We start from the raw sequence: 16,840 nt of genomic DNA, 5'->3' as shown, positions 1-16,840 counted from the left end.
AAGTAGTATATATAAGGATAGTAAGTAAAAAAGAAGAGAAGTAGATGAGAGGGAGAGAATATATAATATATATGAGGGAAAAAAAGACAATTAGACAGGGGATGTTAGGCACATCAGTGCACTTATATATGCCCCTTACTGGCCTCTTAGGAACCTGGAGAGGTCAATCATGGAGAGTTTAAGGGAGAAATGTTGGGGGCTAGGGGCTGACACCACTGAGTCTGTTAATGAGTTCCATGAGGATTTGTTTATTCAGTTCATATATGAGGTTTGGATTCTTTTTGCCGATGTGGAGGGTAGAGCATTTGTTGGTTGATATTTGAAGTTGCCAGGTGTTAGACCAATCTGAAACAAAGTCAAGGTCTTTTTGGAGAGTGAGTGTGTTGTCAGTGGTGTTGAAAAGTTTCACGTTGTTGGCAAAAAGTACACAGTTGCTTGTGATATTATGGCAGAGGTCATTGATGTATAGGATGAAAAGAGTAGGACCTAGTACGCTGCCTTGGGGAACGCCACTTTTGACAGGGACGGGGGTGGAAATGGTGCTTCCAATTTTGATGACTTGTTGCCTGTTTGATAGGAATGCAGTAATCCAGTTGTGGAGGAGTTCTGAGATGCCATAGGATTTGAGTTTTAGGAGAAGTTTGTCGTGAACCACTGAGTCAAAGGCTTTGCAGAAGTCGATATAAATTGCATCGATGGATTTTCCTTGATCAAGGTGGGTGGTCCAGATGTTTTTGCAGTGAAGTAGTTGTAGGTTGCAGGATAGTTTCTTTCAGAATCCAAATTGTTTGTTTGAGAGTAGGTTATTAGATTCTAAGTATAGAGTGATTGATCGATTTATAATTGATTCCATGATTTTACAAGGGACGCAGCATAGTGATATTGGTCTGTAGTTGTCAACTAGTGATGGGTCTCCTTTTTTGAAAATGGGTATGACTACTGCTTTTCACCACAGTTTGGGAAGAGTGCTGGTCCTGAAGGATTTTTGGAAGATCATGCTTAGGGGTTCAGCTATGACCGAAGAAAGTTCTCTTAGGAAGTAAGCACAAAGACCATCTGGTCTGACAGATAGGGAAGGTTTGAGATCACGTATTGCTTTTTCAACATAGTCTATCGTGAAGTTGGTTTGGGTTAGGTTTTTTAATGAGTTTGGAGTGCGATTTGCGAAGAAGGGGGATGAGCCATTATTGTTAACAAAAACAGAGCCAAAAAAGGAGTTGATGAGGTTAGCTTTGGATGGGTCATCATGGTATTCTTTGTTGTTAGGGCCTACAAGAGGTGGAATAGGTCTGGAGTCATTAAGTTTGTAGTTGATGAAGTTGTAGAAGGCACGGTTAGATTAGGTGCTTAGGAGGTTTTCCTCTTGTTCACTGTGATAGTTGAGACATTCTGCTTTTATTTGTTGGCATATGCTTCTGTAGCGGCTTTTAAAGTTGGTTACTGGGCCTTTTTTATTTCTACGCCAGAGGGATCTTTTTTTGGTTTGTAGTTTCTTAATCAAGACAGGTACGTTATTTTTTTGTTTTCTTCTGGAAGAGGTGAGTGGTACATGCAGATCTATAGGTCTATTAATTTGATGTAGGAACGCATTGTAGAGGTCATCAATGGTGCTGCAGTTAGAGAACAAGGATTGCCAATTAATGAGTGAGAGATTGGTGTCTATGAGTTTGTAGTTGGCTTTCCTGAAATTGTACTTAGGTGGCGCGTTGTTCTGTTGAGTGTTATGATGGTGTAGGTTGAGGCTGAAGTTGATCATACTATGATCGCTGTTGGAGAATGGTTCTCTGATATGCAGTCCATAAATAGCATTTTTGCTATTACAGAATATGAGATTGAGACAGTTGTTGAGTCTGGTATTGTTTGATACTAATTGTTCTAGTCCCAGGCTGCTGACAGCGTTATAAATGGCGGTATGTATAGGTTCGGTGGAGCATTCATTTAGTGTCCAGTTGATGTGCGGTAGGTTGAGGTCACCTAGGAAGATAATGGGATAGGGGCAGGAGGTTGCCCATGTTAGTAGGGAGGTTAATTTTGTTGCATGGGTAATGTCATAGTTCGGAGCTCTGTAGCACAGTAAGAAGCAGAGAGTAGTGTTGAGGGAAAGATCACAGATTAAAGTTTCAGGAAGGAATAAATCGTGTGCAACTTGAATGTTTTTTAGATTGAGTGAGCTTTTATAGAATATGGCTACACCCCCTCCTCTGCGTGATTCGCGGTCGGACCGGAAAACCAGGTAGTTATTTTGAGTGATGATGGAGTCATCATCACTCAAAATTTCCTACAATGTTCCTCAATCTCTTTCTCACCGTAGACCCCTGCTCAAAAACTACCACCAGTTCCTGGCCTTGATGTTTGCTGTCATGGAGGTGAACAGGGATCCGATTCTGCTCCCCAACATCACCCTTGGCTTCCGCATCTATGACAATCAGAAGATGGAAAGGAAGGTTTTCTTTTTCAGCCTCTCTCTGCTCTCCACACGGCGCCAAATGGTCCCCGGTTACAAATGTGACAGAAAGGACCCTCTGCTCTCTGTCATTGGAGGTCACAACCCCACATCCTCAAGGCAGATGGCCTCTATCTTCAGCAGCTTCAAGGTGCCACAGGTAAGGGGGCTGCACTGGACACAGCATGGAGTATACAAAAACAACCGAAGCACACACAGAATTCAAGTATGAAAACAAAGGTGTTGGGGGGGGGGACACATCAGGGGTATATGACTTGGGTAATACATCCTAAAGTTGAATAGATTTTTCTATTTTTTTAATGTCAAGATACGTTTTTATGTAACAGATCTATCCCAACCAGGCAAAATAGGGTACTGGTGGTTCTCCCTAAGAAGGGAGCAAGATGAAGCTTTGAGGTAGCACGACTGGTGGACCACTAACTACACAATGGGAACCTTAAAATGACCATAAATCCTAACTTTGTTTTTGAAAGAAGATTCTTCCTTTTTCCAGCTCGGTGTTGGCATTGAGGAGATAGGAGATAGAAGAGCTTATCCTTCCTTCTTCCGGATTAATCCCCAGGAATCTGCTCAGTATGAGGGTTTAGTCCAGCTGCTCCTCCATTTTCAGTGGAACTGGGTTGGACTGGTGGCCAACAAAGATGATGGTGGGGAACGTTTTGTCTCATCTCTGGTACCAAAGCTCAAGGAGAAGGAGATCTGCCTGGCCTTCACTCAAGTAGTGAAATTTGATTTTTACACTGAATCAGATAAAAGACTACATCATATTTTCAACACTTGGTCTAAAAGTGAAGTGATTATTTTTTTGGGAGACTACAGTAGTATAACAAATTTACAGATATCTGTTTTTGTTTGGGAAACACAGAGTGATGCTTTTCTGAGGGTTTGGATCTTTACATCCCATTGGAAACTTAATATGATGAAGTCTGAATATATATTGCTAATTTTAAAGCTCTACCATGGGGCTTTGCATTTAAGAGACCACACCAGGGATGTCCCAGAATTCAGCCATTTTCTCATGTCTTTAGACCCTTTGAACCCACGGTGGAATTTCTTTCTCCCTGTATGGTGGGGGATGACCTTTGGCTGCAGGATTTACAAACCAGGAGAGATCATTCAAAAGGAGGAAAAACCATGTTCTGGAAAGGAGAATGTACGGAATGTGCCAGCTCACATTTTTGAAACAAGTATGACAGGTGACAGTTACAACATCTACAATGCCATCTATGCTGTGGCACATGGACTCCATGCAATGTATGGATCAGGAATCCAACCAGCTGCTATGAGACTTGAAAATAGGATCTCAAATGTCCAGACATGGCAGGTAATCTCTGTTTTTTTAAAATCCAGTCCACAGATCCATAGAGCTAACATAATGACATTTAATACTGACCCGAACAGTACAAGTGTAACAACAACATGTAGCAACAGGTAAACCAACCCTCCCTGCAAACCCCCCCCCCCCACATTCATAGTTAGAACCCCTCCAATGAGGAAAAGTAAATCAATCACAAGTTTCAGACCTGTAAATGTCAATATTGACCTGAACAGTACAAGTGTAGCAATCAGTACGTAGCAACAGGTAAACCAAACCCCCCCACCCCCAAACCCCCACACTCACAGTAAGAACCCCTCAAATGAGGAAAAGTAAATCAATCACAAGTTTCAGACCTGTAAACTCTTCAGGTCAAATAGACCTGAAACAGTACATGTGTATCATTACCTTTTTTTTGAAAAAATAAATAATAAAAAAATTCATTTTTAACTTGTTTATGATCAAGCGTGGTCACATATAGTATACTAATGCAATAGGTAATCAAAAAAACACTTACAGTCTTCGAAACCAAAAAAACACTTATAGTCTTCGAAACCAAAAAAACACTTACAGTGTTCTGCCGGGCTCTCTGGTAGGAGCCTCCCGAAAATTCAAGGGTACAAATTTCAGACACACACATGTTTGAAAATTCTAAACAATGTTCTTTATCACAAAATTCGAAATAAACTAAGCACTCTTTTTTTATTGCAAAGAGCACTCATCCCAAAACAACCGGATAGTTTGTACAATTTCCCTTAAGCAGTCATTAAGTACTTAGCTAGCAGCTGTGAAGAAACTTCACACCCCTTCTTCTTCCAATAAAGTGAGACACACACACACACACACACACACACATTGCTCCGCTTTGATTTCAAAGGCGTGAAAAATCAACAAAGTCCAGAAAACAGCAACACACGATTTCTGAAGAACTGCGATCAGATACTCTTTCACAACGGCCAAACCCACACGCTGCTATTTATAGCAGCAGCCCTAATTACTGGAGCCCCACCTAACCACAGGTGGCCTCATTTTCTCTTGTAATAATCCTTCAGTTGTTGTCTCCTATGCATCACTCTACGCATGATTAGAAGTAATGTGAGAAAATATTATTTTACTGAAAGAGTAGTAGATGCTTGGAACAAGCTTTTAGCAGATGTGGTTGGTAAATCCACAGTAACTGAATTTAAACATGCCTCGGATAAACATATATCCATCCTAAGAAAAAATATAGGAAATAGTATAAGGGTAGACTAGATGGACAATGAGGTCTTTTTCTGCCGTCAATCTTCTATGTTTCTATGTTCACATATAGTTTACTAATGCAATAGGTATTGAAAAAAAACCACTTACAGTAGTTTAAATCAACACTTTTTTTAGCCTGGATCAAATAAACCCGGGTTTATTTGACCCAAGTGTTAGTAATTGCGCCCAGAAAAAAACTAAACAATAATAAAAATACAGTAACCCCAAAAAACACTCATAGAAAGAACCCCTCAAATGAGACAATGTCATGTAATTTCAAGTTTCAGACATGCAGGGATTTTTTTTACAGGGTCTCAAATTTCATTTCAGGTCAAATAGACCCAAACAGAACATAAGGGTTAAATTGCATTAACAGAGAGAGATAATTTAGATCAAGTGAGGAGGATTTCAAGTTCACCTTGTTATTCTTTTTTTTCCTTTCATTTTTCTCTTTAATCCCTATATCCTTATATGATTGGCTATGTAGTGGTTTTTAAGCATAGAATGTACCAGGAAAGACTTAATGAACTCAATCTGTATAGTCTGGAGGACAGAAGGAAAAGGGGGGACATGATCAAAACATTTAAATATGTTAAAAGGTTAAATAAGGTCCAGGAGGGAAGTGTTTTTAATACGAAAGTGAACACAAGAACAAGGGGACACAATCTGAAGTTAGTTGGAGGAAAGATCAGAAGCAACATGAGAAAATATTATTTGACTGAAAGAGTAGTAGATGCAGTTTCCCAGTGAGGGGAGCCTCAGTGAAATCGCTTCATCGCAAAAACATGGAAGTTCAGAGGTGGGGTTTCCCATGGAGGGGAGCCTCAGGGGAATCCCAGCAGCGTAAAAATGGGCACTTCGCTGGCAACAGAAGTCCGGAGGTGGGACATTGCAGCAGTGGTGGCTTTGGTTTGTAAGGTGAAAATAGTTCGGAAGAAGAGGCAAAAAAATCTTAAACCCTGGGTTTGTATCTCGAAAAGTTCGTATGATGAGGGGTTCGTAAGACGAGGTATCACTGTATAGTTAAAAATATCACTTGTGCTTCTAATTCTTTAGCTTTCTTCCATAGTTTATCATTTTCAGATGCATTGTTGTATTATTGGTCCCCTGCATGTAGAAAAGTAGAAGAAATGGGTAATAATCCAATGGGTTTATTATTTCAGAAGGTTTTCAATTGTACCTTTGAGTTTTGGTCCAGGGATACAGCATATCTGCCTAGATTGACTGTAGACTATAGTTTCTGTTCCCTCAGGAATTTTCAACAAAAAGTTGAGAAAAAGTTCTACTACTGTTTAAATATTAGTATGGCATCATATTAATACATCTCAAAGCAGATTAAAATGGCAATATTTTTAAAAACATCAAAAATACGGATTAATTGATGTTTGATTTAATAGGGGTAAAGGGGGGAAGGAGAAATAAAACAAACCAATTGTATCTAAGATTCATGGATGGATGACTTTCCCAAAAGGTTCCAGAAGTATTCAAATGTTGTGTGACTTTCATGGAGTATTCATTGCATAGAGTGATCCAGAGCAAGATGACAATTCCACCAGATTCTTCAACGGGTCAACTGAAGTCCTACTAGACACATTTGCAGAACCACCTCAATTTCCTTCATGTTATAGAAAGACATTTGACTCATTTCATTGTAAACCTGATTTATGTTACTATGGCTTTGCATGCTATGGAAATTCATTCCACTTGTTCAGTTTGTTGTACTGAACTGCTTCTTGTGTGAAATCAACTATTGTCAACTTTAGCACACAGAACAGGACTCAACGTGATGTAAAATTCATGAAATTGTGGTGGTTTTTTCCTGCATCAAAGCATAAAAATGGACACCTATGTCCATTGAAGTCACAAATCAGGGCAGGAACTATGAGGAAAACTAAATCTTTGGAGGTGTGGGAAAGAATTAGTAATTTGGCATTGGACGAGATGACCTACAGAACCGCCATCTGCCGCATGAATCCCAGCATCCGGTTAGGTCCCACAGAGTCGGCCTTCTCCAGGACCCATCAACTAGACAATGTTGCTCGGTGGGACCTAGTGGAAGAGCCTTCACCAGGGGAGGGGCTCTGGAATGAGCTCCCCCCAGAGATTCGTACTGTCCCAACCCTCCTTGCCTTTCGTAAGAACTTGAAACCTTATTTATTCCGCCAGGCTGGGAGTCATTAGATCCCAGCCTCTAGCCACTGAATGCTTAGTAAGCTTGGTTTGTGTTTGAGTGAATTACTTTTGATATTTAACTTTTATAATGTTTTAGATTAACTATTTCATTAATTGGATCCAATTGTATTTTGTACACTGTTTTATTGTTGAAATGTTGTGAGTCGCCACAAGTTCACAGAGAGACGCGGCATACAAATCCAATTAATAAATTATAATAATAAATAAAATAAATTTTCTGAAGGTCTCTTTTCTTTCAGCTTCTTCCCTATTTGAGAAAACTCCAGTTCAATAACAGTGCTGGAGATGAAACCTACTTCTCAGAAAATGGACTGGGATCTGCTCGTTATGATCTTTTCAACTGGGTTCTCTTCCCCAATGAAACTTTTGTACCTGTGAAAGTTGGAAAAATAGATCCCGGGGCTCCTGCAGGCCAGGATTTCACCATTAACTCTCATACAATTGTCTGGGCAACAAAGGTAAAAAGAGTCAATCCCTTCTGGGGATTCAAAACATTTCCCTTATTGGAAAAAATACTGAATCAAAAATTTGGCAACTGTTTGATGAAAAAGCTGTTTTTTAAAAAAAAAAATTAAAGAGAAAGAAATTCTGGGAGATTAGGAAAAAATTCTGCTTGAATGGAGCAGCCAAGAGTGGTTTCCATGGACCATTCCCGTTCAGTTGGATCTCCATCACTGTTTTCTTCAAGAAATCTGTAGCTCAATTCATGACTCTTCATTTGCATGTCCCTCTTCAGTTCCAAACTCCAGAAAACGTTGATGGCTAAACATGGCACTAGCCTTAAACCTCCAGGAACTTATCCTGGTTTGTGCAACAATTAACAATTGCTTTTGAAGATATTCTAATGATGGGAACGTAAATATAAAAATGAATAAGGGAAATGTTGCTAAACACATATTTCTCTTTTCTCTTTTAGAAGGTGCCCTTTGCCAGGTGTGGCCTGAAGAGGTGCCAGGCAGGAGAGAGGAGAAGAGTTCCAGAGGGTGAGCAGGTTTGCTGCTACCAATGTGACCCTTGTCCGGAAGGCACCATTTCTAATCAGACAGGTAGAGCACACTTTCAATGTAGATCTTCCAATATCAAGGAAACCATTCAGTAGTAACCAATATCATTTTTGTTCATTTTTGGGAGATTCACACTATTTAACATATTCATGCTTTTCAAGAGAAGGTCTGTTCCTGGATCTAAACTGGTTTATCTCCCCCGGGCCACCTTTCCTGTTCCTCAGCAATTAAATTCAGGATAGTTCCAGGCACAATTCATGAATTTCCTCCTAGACTTTCTAGTCCTACTCTAGGTATTATGGCCATTAACTTACAGTGCTTATTGCTCAAGCTTCGGGCATTTGTGCACATTACCCAAAGAACATTATTATCATTATTTGTTTGTCCCTTATCCTCAACAACTACATCTATTTCATTTACCTTTTCATAAACTTCATAAACTTCAACTATCCTCGTTGGCCAGGCACAGAAATCATCCACATATGTTACATCTCTGTCCCTTTTACCTAATTTAAATGTCTGTTCAAAAAAGTTCTGAACTCCTCACCAAGGACCAGGGTACCTCTGTATGATGGATGAAAACCATCCACCTACTAACCTCATGAATAACATATCCAGAACCTTCAGCTTTACACCACTGCCTTAACCACTTATTAAACTCTGCAGTACAAGTTGTTTTATACTCCTGACCACAAACCAGTAACACCTCTGAGAAAGTCACTGAATTAGTTATTCTGCCCAGCTCCACAATAAGACACTGGAAATCTCTTTTTACTCAATTAACATTTCTCTGGGACAAATCATTGTGCCAAGATGCTCCACCACATCAACGTTATTATCTTTACTTACAGCCTTCACAATATTTGTAATCTGCCCCCTGTTCCTGCTGGCAGTGGCCCCTGGGAGACACTTCATCAGCCTCACCACATCCTTACTCTGTCCCAAATCAATACCTCTAACAGTCGAGTCACCCACAATAAAATGCATCCTCTTTTTATTTCCACTAACGGCACCTGATGGTTTGGTAACACTATGCACTTCTCTTACAACAACTTCCCTTATCACCTTAAGGTTCGACTACTGCAATGCTCTCTACATGGGGCTACATTTGAAGAGTGTTTGGAAACTTCAAATCATCCAAAATGCAGCCGTGTGAGCAGTTATGGGCCTTCCAAGTCATACCCATATTTCTCCAGCACTCCTCGGACTTCATTGGTTGCCGATTGGTTTCCGGACTAACTCAAAGTGTTGGTTATGACATACAAAGCTCAATATGGCATCAGACCAGATTACCTCCGAGACCACCTTCTGCCGCATTGACAGATTTAGAGATAAATTATAGCCCATGTGGACCATAATGAATCATATCTGAGAGTCGATGGATTAAAATAGAGAATCAGCTTTCAAACAAAGTTACTTTTATTACGAAAATAAGAAAATATATATAATGCCTGTTGGAGGCATCTGAGATGCGTGCTACATCATTGCAGCTAACAAAGAAAAGAAGAAAGGAATATGGAGGATTTCAACAAGGAGGAAATGATGCATGTATGATGTGGCAGGATTTTACATCATAATGGGTGGAGCTAATACAACACACACACTGTTAACTATTTAATCACTGCATAACTCTGAATGACTTAGAATGTCTCTGAGGCTGTCAATAGTCAGTGTGACACCCCTTCTTTGGCAGTCATCAGGGACATTGGTTCATATAAGGCACATTTTCTTGGATAGGTATTTGTGTTGGTCAGCTGGCAGTGGTTTATTCAGCAAGTCAGAACTTTGTTCAGTTGTGGACACATATTGTAATTTCACGAATCCTTGTTTTACATATTCTCTTGGATTCTTATATCTTATGTCGATGTGCCGTGAACAAGCTCCAACATATTCAGTTTCAGATATGAACGTGACTGAAACATTGTCCTCCATAATAACAATTGGTTTCATGGGATTTCCCCAAATACTATCAACGAGAGCAGAAACACATATTAACGCATTACAACAATCAGAAACACATGCATATTCAGCTTCAGTGGAAGAACAAGAAATAAAATTCTGCTTTCTAAGTTTTCAATAAATTGCACAACCATTTTAAAATATTATATAACCAGAAGTACGTTTACGTGTTTCTTTATCACCTGCCCAGTCAGCATCTGCATAACAAATCAATTCAGGATACTTGTCGTGTTTCAGCTCTAGGAACAACTTTATGTCCTTCGTGTACTTCATGTATCTCAGCAGTCTCTTTATGCATGTCCAATGGAACGTAGTTGCTTTGCCAACATACCTTGACAAAAGATTCACACATAGTGAAATGTCGGGTCTTGTCCAACTGCTAATGTATAACAGTGACCCAATTACTTACCGATCAAGTGTTTGGTCTTCAAATTGACGATAATCTTGTTGAGTCAACCTGTAAAAATCAGTTTGCATAGGAGAATGACATGGATGTGCGTTAGACATGTTACAATTATGCAAAAGTTGGTCAACCTTGCTCTCTTGTGAAAGGCAAAACCCCTTCTCAGTTTTTTCAATCTGAACTCCTAGATAATCATGAATATGCCCTAAGCTTTTCAAAATAAAATGTCTTTCTAAACATTTGCAAAAATTTCACTCATACATTTGTTAGGACCAATATAAACAATGTCATCAACATAAACAAGAATAATTTCATAAACATTACCTTGCCCTTTTGTAAACACACATTCATCAGAGTCGGACTTAATAAAGCCCATTGAATTTAGTTTCTCAATGAGGCAGCGGTGCCACATGAGAACAGACTGTTTCAAACAATAGAGACTTTTCTGCAGGTCCCAACAACTGATTCGGTCCCACAGAGTTGGCCTTCTCCAATTCCCGTCAACTAGACAATGTTGTCTGGCAGGATGTAGGGGAAGAACCTTCGCTGTGGGGGTCCCAGGCCTCTTGAATCAGCTCCCCCCAGAGATTCGCACTGCCCTCACCGTCCTAGCCTTGTGTAAAACTTGAAAGATCTATTTATGCCACCAGGCTTGGGGCCATTAGATCTTAGCCCCCCTGTCTGATGAGTGTAGTATATTTTACTGTGTAAATGGTAATGAATTATTTTAAATATTATTAAGTTTTTAAAACTTTTTTAGTATATTAATTGGATTTTTAGTTACGTATATGGTATATTGTTTTTGACATGTTGTGAGCCACCATAAGTCCAAAATGCACAGGCACAATATATGTGGTACATTGCTCAACAGTAGTAACTGTGAGAGGGACCTTGGAGTCCCAATGAACAATCAGCTAAATATGAGCCAGCAATGTGCTGCAGCTGCCAAAAAGGGTTAGGCTGCATAAACAGAGGGATATAATCAAGACCACTTTATAATGACTTGGTAAGACCACACTAGTAATATTGCATCCAGTTTTGGTCTACTTTAGCAAATGGCTTACTGAAGTCCAAGTAACATTGGACTTAAATTGACAGCATTCTTCTGGTCCACTAATTTTGTTATTCTATTCTATTCTATTCTACCCTACCCTACTGTCTATTCTATTCTATTCTATTCTACTCTACCCTATCCTACCCTACCCTATTCTATTCTATTCCCCAAAGGTTTAAACAACCAAGATAATCGATATCTTCTTTTGATAGTCCATGAAATGAAAAGTACTCTTGATTTCAGATTCTGCGAGTTGTGATCCTTGCCCAGAAGACCAATATCCCAACAAGGAGAAGGACCACTGCATTGCCAAAAAGTTCCATTTCCTTGCCTATGAAGACCTCCTGGGATATGCTTTAGTTTCTCTTACACTTTCTCTCTCCATAATCACATTGGCAGTTCTGGCAGTTTTCCTTAAACATCATGACACACCGATTGTCAAGGCCAACAATCGAGATCTCACCTACATCCTCCTGGTCTCCCTCCTGCTCTGCTTCCTTTCTTCCTTCCTCTTCATTGGAAAACCCAGGAAACTCACCTGTCTCTTTCAACAAACTGCCTTTGCCATTCTTTTTTCCCTTGCAGTTTCCTCCATCTTGGCAAAAACTGTCATGGTGGTTCTGGCCTTCATGGCTACCAAACCAGGGAACAAGACAAGGAAACTCTTAGGAAAACCTCTGACCAACTCCATTATCTTAGCTTGTCCCCTGGTCCAAGTAATTCTTTGTGCCACCTGGTTGATAGCCTCTCCCCCATTTCCCAACTTGGACTTCCACTCCTTGGTAGGAGAGGCCATCTTGGGATGCAATGAAGGCTCAGCTTTAATGTTTTATGCTGTCCTTGCCTATCTGGGTTTCCTGGCCCTTGTTAGTTTTACCATGGCTTTTTTGGCTAGGAAATTGCCCGACAGCTTTAATGAAGCCAAGTTCATTACTTTTAGCATGCTGGTTTTCTGCAGTGTTTGGATCAGCTTCCTCCCAGCCTATTTGAGCACCAAAGGGAAGTCTATGGTGGCTGTGGAGATCTTCTCCATCTTGGCCTCTGCCGCTGGTCTCTTGGCTTGCATCTTTTCTCCCAAGTGCTACATTATCATCTTCAAGCCCCATCTGAACTGTAGAGAGAATATCATGAGACAGAAGAATCTCTGATTTATGTGGGTATTGAAAACCTCTACTTTCACTTTATAATATTTTTGTATTTCATCTTAATTCCATTAAATAATGAGACAAATGATTTGATTGTAATCTCTCTCTCTCTCTCCATCCATCCATCTATCCATCCATCTCTATCTATCTATCCATCCGTCCATCCATCCATCCATCCATCCACCCATCCATCTATCCATCTATCTATTGGATTTATATGTCCGTCTGTGAGGGTGTGTGCTGGGGGGTGGATCTGCCGACCCTGCCAGCCCGATGTCCGTCTGTGAGGTTGTGGGCTTTGGGGGTGGATCCACCAGCCCCGCCGCCAGCCCAATGTCCATCCGTGAGGATGTGGGCTGGGGGGGAAGATCTGCCAGCCCCGCCAGCCCAATGTCCATCCGTGGGGGTGGGGGGCAGATCTGCCGGACTGACAATGTCTGTCCATGGGGGGGCACAAACCAGGGGCTGACAAGGCAAGCGGCCTATCGGCGCACCCCGCCACTGACCTTCTTGCCATCTGTGTGTGGGGGCACCAATGCTAAACACGGTCCATCCGGGCAGGCCAGGCACAGGTAGCCCTAGGAGAGAAAGAGGGAGGGAGAGAAAGAAAGAGAGAGAAAAGGAGAGAGAGAGAAAGAGGGAATGAAGGAGGAAGAGAAACAAAGAAAGTGAGAGATATAAAGGATAGAGAGAAAGAGGGAGGGAGAGAAAGGGAGGGAGCAAAAGAGAAAGAGGAAATGAAGGAGGGAAGGAAAGAGAAAGAGGGAATGAAGGAGGAAGAGAAAGAGAAAGAAAGATATATATATTTATTTTATTATTTATTTATTTATTGGATTTGTATGCCGCACCTCTCCGCAGACTTGGGGTGGCTAACAACAGTAATAAAACAGTATATAACAATAATCCAATACTAAAAACAGTTAAAAACCCATTATATAAAAACCAATCATACATACAGACATACCATGCATAAAATTTTAAAGGCCTAGGGGGAAAGTGCCATGAAGGGCTGTATAGGTCATAACCAACACTTTGAATTGTGACCGGAAGCTTATTGAGGAGGGGGCGGACAAGTGCCTCCTTATAAGGAGCCGGAAAGGACCCCCTCCCCAAGGAGGCATTGACAAACCAACCAAGAGGGACACGGATCCAGTAGGCAGATGTTGGAACGTACAGCTCTAATGGCCTTGTCTACTCCATCAGGTGTCACCAAGTCAAACTCCCCCCAGACAGATGGACAAAGACGTTTAGCCCCAGTCACCTCGACTGACTCGTTGTCAGTCGACTCTGTTTTACAAATGGGGTCGAGGTCGAGGTATAAAGTGTTGTGTTTGGGCCTGGGCCAGCCGTTGCTCCCACAGATGGGAGAGACGCGGCACAAAGTGAATGCGAAAGCCTGGCTGACAGCCTGATAGATATGGCAGACAGCCAGGAAGATGTGGCAGACAGCCAGGAAGACGTGGCAGACAGCCAGGAGGACGAGGCCACTGGTACGCAGGATTCAGCAGACACCCCATGGGATTTGGCCTGCAGTCCCTCAGACAGTCTTTCATCCCTGGGTTCTTCTGCAGATCAATATATCGATCTGCATAGCCGAAGAGCTATGCAAAGAAGGGATCGCTTTAAGGAGTATTACAAGTCATTATAGGAGCACCTGGGCTGGGTGTGGTTCTTATACTGAGGGCTGGGTGTGGTTCCCTTAATGAGGGCCAAAGGGATAAAAGGGAACAAAGCCCAAGGCATACTGTGGCTGTTTATCTGTGTTATTTTGTGGTTCCTGTTCTGAAGTTTCTGTTCCATGCCGTTGGAGTTTTCAACCCAGCTTTTTCAGACAAGTGGGGGGTGAAAACTCTGGGACTTGCTGTTTGCTCCAAAGATTCAAAAGGACTCCTGAAACGTCTTTGCTCATTCCAGGTAGTCTTTGTTTGTTTTTTTCTGTGTTTTTCTATGCGGCTGAAGTAAGCCTTGCACTCTCATTTTTTTCGGACACTAAGAACTGTTTTTGAGTAACCCTTTTTTGTTTATCTAATTCAAGTTTGCTGATTAGCAGAGCATGTGTGTGTGTGTGTGTGTGTTTGATTTCTTTTCCTTGGACTGTTACGCATTGCCTGAGCCCAGTCAGGCAGAACATAAAGGATAGAGAGAAAGAGGGAGGGAGAGAAAGGGAGGGAGAAAAAGAGGGAATGACGGAGGGAGAAAGAAAGAGTGAGAGTTAGAAAGTATAGAGAGAAAGAGGGAGGGAGAGAAAGGAAAGAGAAGAGAGAGAAAGGAGAGGGAGTGAATTATGGATGTCAGAACTTGCGTACATGTGATAGTGTGCGCCCACACTTTATTTATTTATTTATTTATTTATTTGTCTATTTATTTATTTATTTATTTATTTATTTAGACTTCTTTTTTTTAATAAACTTTTTATTGATTTTTAAAGGTTAACATAAAACAAACATATAACAGTGCACAGTGCATGTGCCCGTCACCTAACAACAACACCCCCCCATCACCCCCACCACCCATACAAGAGGATTCAAAAAAAAAATTATTGTTTATCTATTATTCCTTGGTTCTATCTTGCATCAAGTATTACTAAAAGAGTGATTGCAATTTATTTTTCATATTTACATCACAGATTCTACTTAACATATAATCTTTTACCTTATTCCATCGCACCATCAACTTCTCCAATTTGTTCTCATCGAAATTGTTTAATCTTATTTCCATGGTTTTGAAATGTATGTGGTCCACCATGTACCAGTACCAATTTTGTAATGTCCATTTTGTAGAGTCTTTCCAACCTAATACCATCACCGCTTGGGCACTTTCCAGTGCTGCGGCTTTAATTTCCTTGAATTCTCCTAATTCCCTATATTTAATTAAAATTGCTATTTCTTTTGTAATTATCCAGTTAATGTTTAACATTTTATTAATTTCATTCTGCACTACATTCCAAAATTTCTGAATTTCTGCACACTCCCAGAGCATATGCATAAAAATTCCCTTTTCCTGGCACCCATGCCAACATTTACCCTTCTCTTTCCTCTGGAAGTATGCAATTTGTGCTGGTGTATAGTACCATTTATGTAAAATTTTCCTTCTCATCTCTCTAACTCTTGTATTTTTAATCTTATATATATTTTCTATTATTTCTTTCATTTCCCTTTCATCTATTTGTAAATCATCTTGCCAGCATCTTGTCAAACTTTTTGTTACTTCCTCTTCCATCTGCAATAGCATTCTGTATATATTGCCGGCTTGTGCTTTACTCTCATTTATCTTTTCTCTTATTATTTTTTCTAAGCAATTTTCTTCTCGTACGAAAGCTTCTTTATTCTCACTTTTATTTAAATATGTGCTTATTGCATTAATCTGCAACCATTTCTGTTTACCAATCCACCATTCCAATCGAGTTCTGCTGACTCTTCCATCTTTCTCATATAATTGTTCAATTCTCATTATCCCTTTACTATTTAATACATTGATAATTCTACTTAAGTTAACATCATCCCCTGTATTCAATACATATAACGTTGATAGCCTGGATACCCTTATTCCACTTTTCCTCTGCCATTTAAGCCATATTTCTAAACATGCTTTAAAAGGATCACTTAAGTTACTAATTTCTGTCCTACTCTAATTTTTAAATAATAATTCTTTATTATTTATATTATTGATTTCCTTTTCTAACTCTACCCATTTCTTTCCCCCCCATAACTGTAGTTCCATTAACCTTTCCATTTGAAATGCATTTCTATATAATACTAGACACGGGCTGCCCCAACCTCCCTCTTTCTCTTGTGCAAACTGCCAATGCTTCCTTATTCTAGGTTTTTTGTCTCCTTCAATCCAAAAATTTAATTTGTTGTCCCATTCTCTTAGTTTTGCCTCAGGAAAACTACCCGGTAGAACCTGAAACAAATACATCATTTTTGGTATTATCATCATCTTAAGGGCCCTGATCTTGGCAATTCTTCCTAACTTTTTACCCTTCCAATTTTTTATCTGCTTCTGGATTTTTTTCCATATTAGGTTATAATTGGCCGTCACTATTTTTATTGGATTCTTGA

At 40.2% G+C, this 16,840-nt stretch overlaps 2 protein-coding genes across 2 annotated transcripts in view; both read left to right on the top strand.

Moving 5' to 3' along the window:
- Positions 1 to 1,013: 1,013 nt before the first annotated feature.
- LOC139158171 (vomeronasal type-2 receptor 26-like) lies at positions 1,014 to 12,782 on the top strand. The gene is made up of 6 exons (XM_070735589.1): positions 1,014 to 1,039; positions 2,312 to 2,603; positions 2,958 to 3,788; positions 7,454 to 7,672; positions 8,131 to 8,260; positions 11,878 to 12,782. The coding sequence occupies exons 1-6, from the start codon at positions 1,014 to 1,016 to the stop codon at positions 12,780 to 12,782; spliced, it is 2,403 nt and encodes an 800-aa protein (XP_070591690.1).
- A 1,414-nt stretch (positions 12,783 to 14,196) lies between these two features.
- Positions 14,197 to 16,840, top strand: part of LOC139158170 (vomeronasal type-2 receptor 26-like) — a 39,769-nt gene continuing 37,125 nt past the window's right edge. The window contains exon 1 of the mRNA XM_070735588.1: positions 14,197 to 14,269. Within this exon, the coding sequence (XP_070591689.1) occupies positions 14,197 to 14,269 (73 nt within the window). The remainder of the gene's footprint in view (positions 14,270 to 16,840) is intronic.

This window comes from Erythrolamprus reginae, chromosome 1, assembly GCF_031021105.1.
Source record: "Erythrolamprus reginae isolate rEryReg1 chromosome 1, rEryReg1.hap1, whole genome shotgun sequence".
NCBI classification, from domain to species: Eukaryota; Metazoa; Chordata; class Lepidosauria; order Squamata; family Dipsadidae; genus Erythrolamprus; species Erythrolamprus reginae.
This window is presented reverse-complemented; position numbering and strand designations above follow the sequence as displayed.

What these genes read in the sequence shown, in the direction of transcription:
- LOC139158171 (XM_070735589.1), top strand. Translation starts at nt 1,014, where the DNA reads ATGACCGAAGAAAGTTCTCTTAGGAA. An exon ending in CAATTGTCTGGGCAACAAAG is followed by an intron (nt 7,673 to 8,130) that starts GTAAAAAGAGTC and finishes TTTCTCTTTTAG; the next exon opens with AAGGTGCCCTTTGCCAGGTG. An exon ending in CACCATTTCTAATCAGACAG is followed by an intron (nt 8,261 to 11,877) that starts GTAGAGCACACT and finishes TCTTGATTTCAG; the next exon opens with ATTCTGCGAGTTGTGATCCT.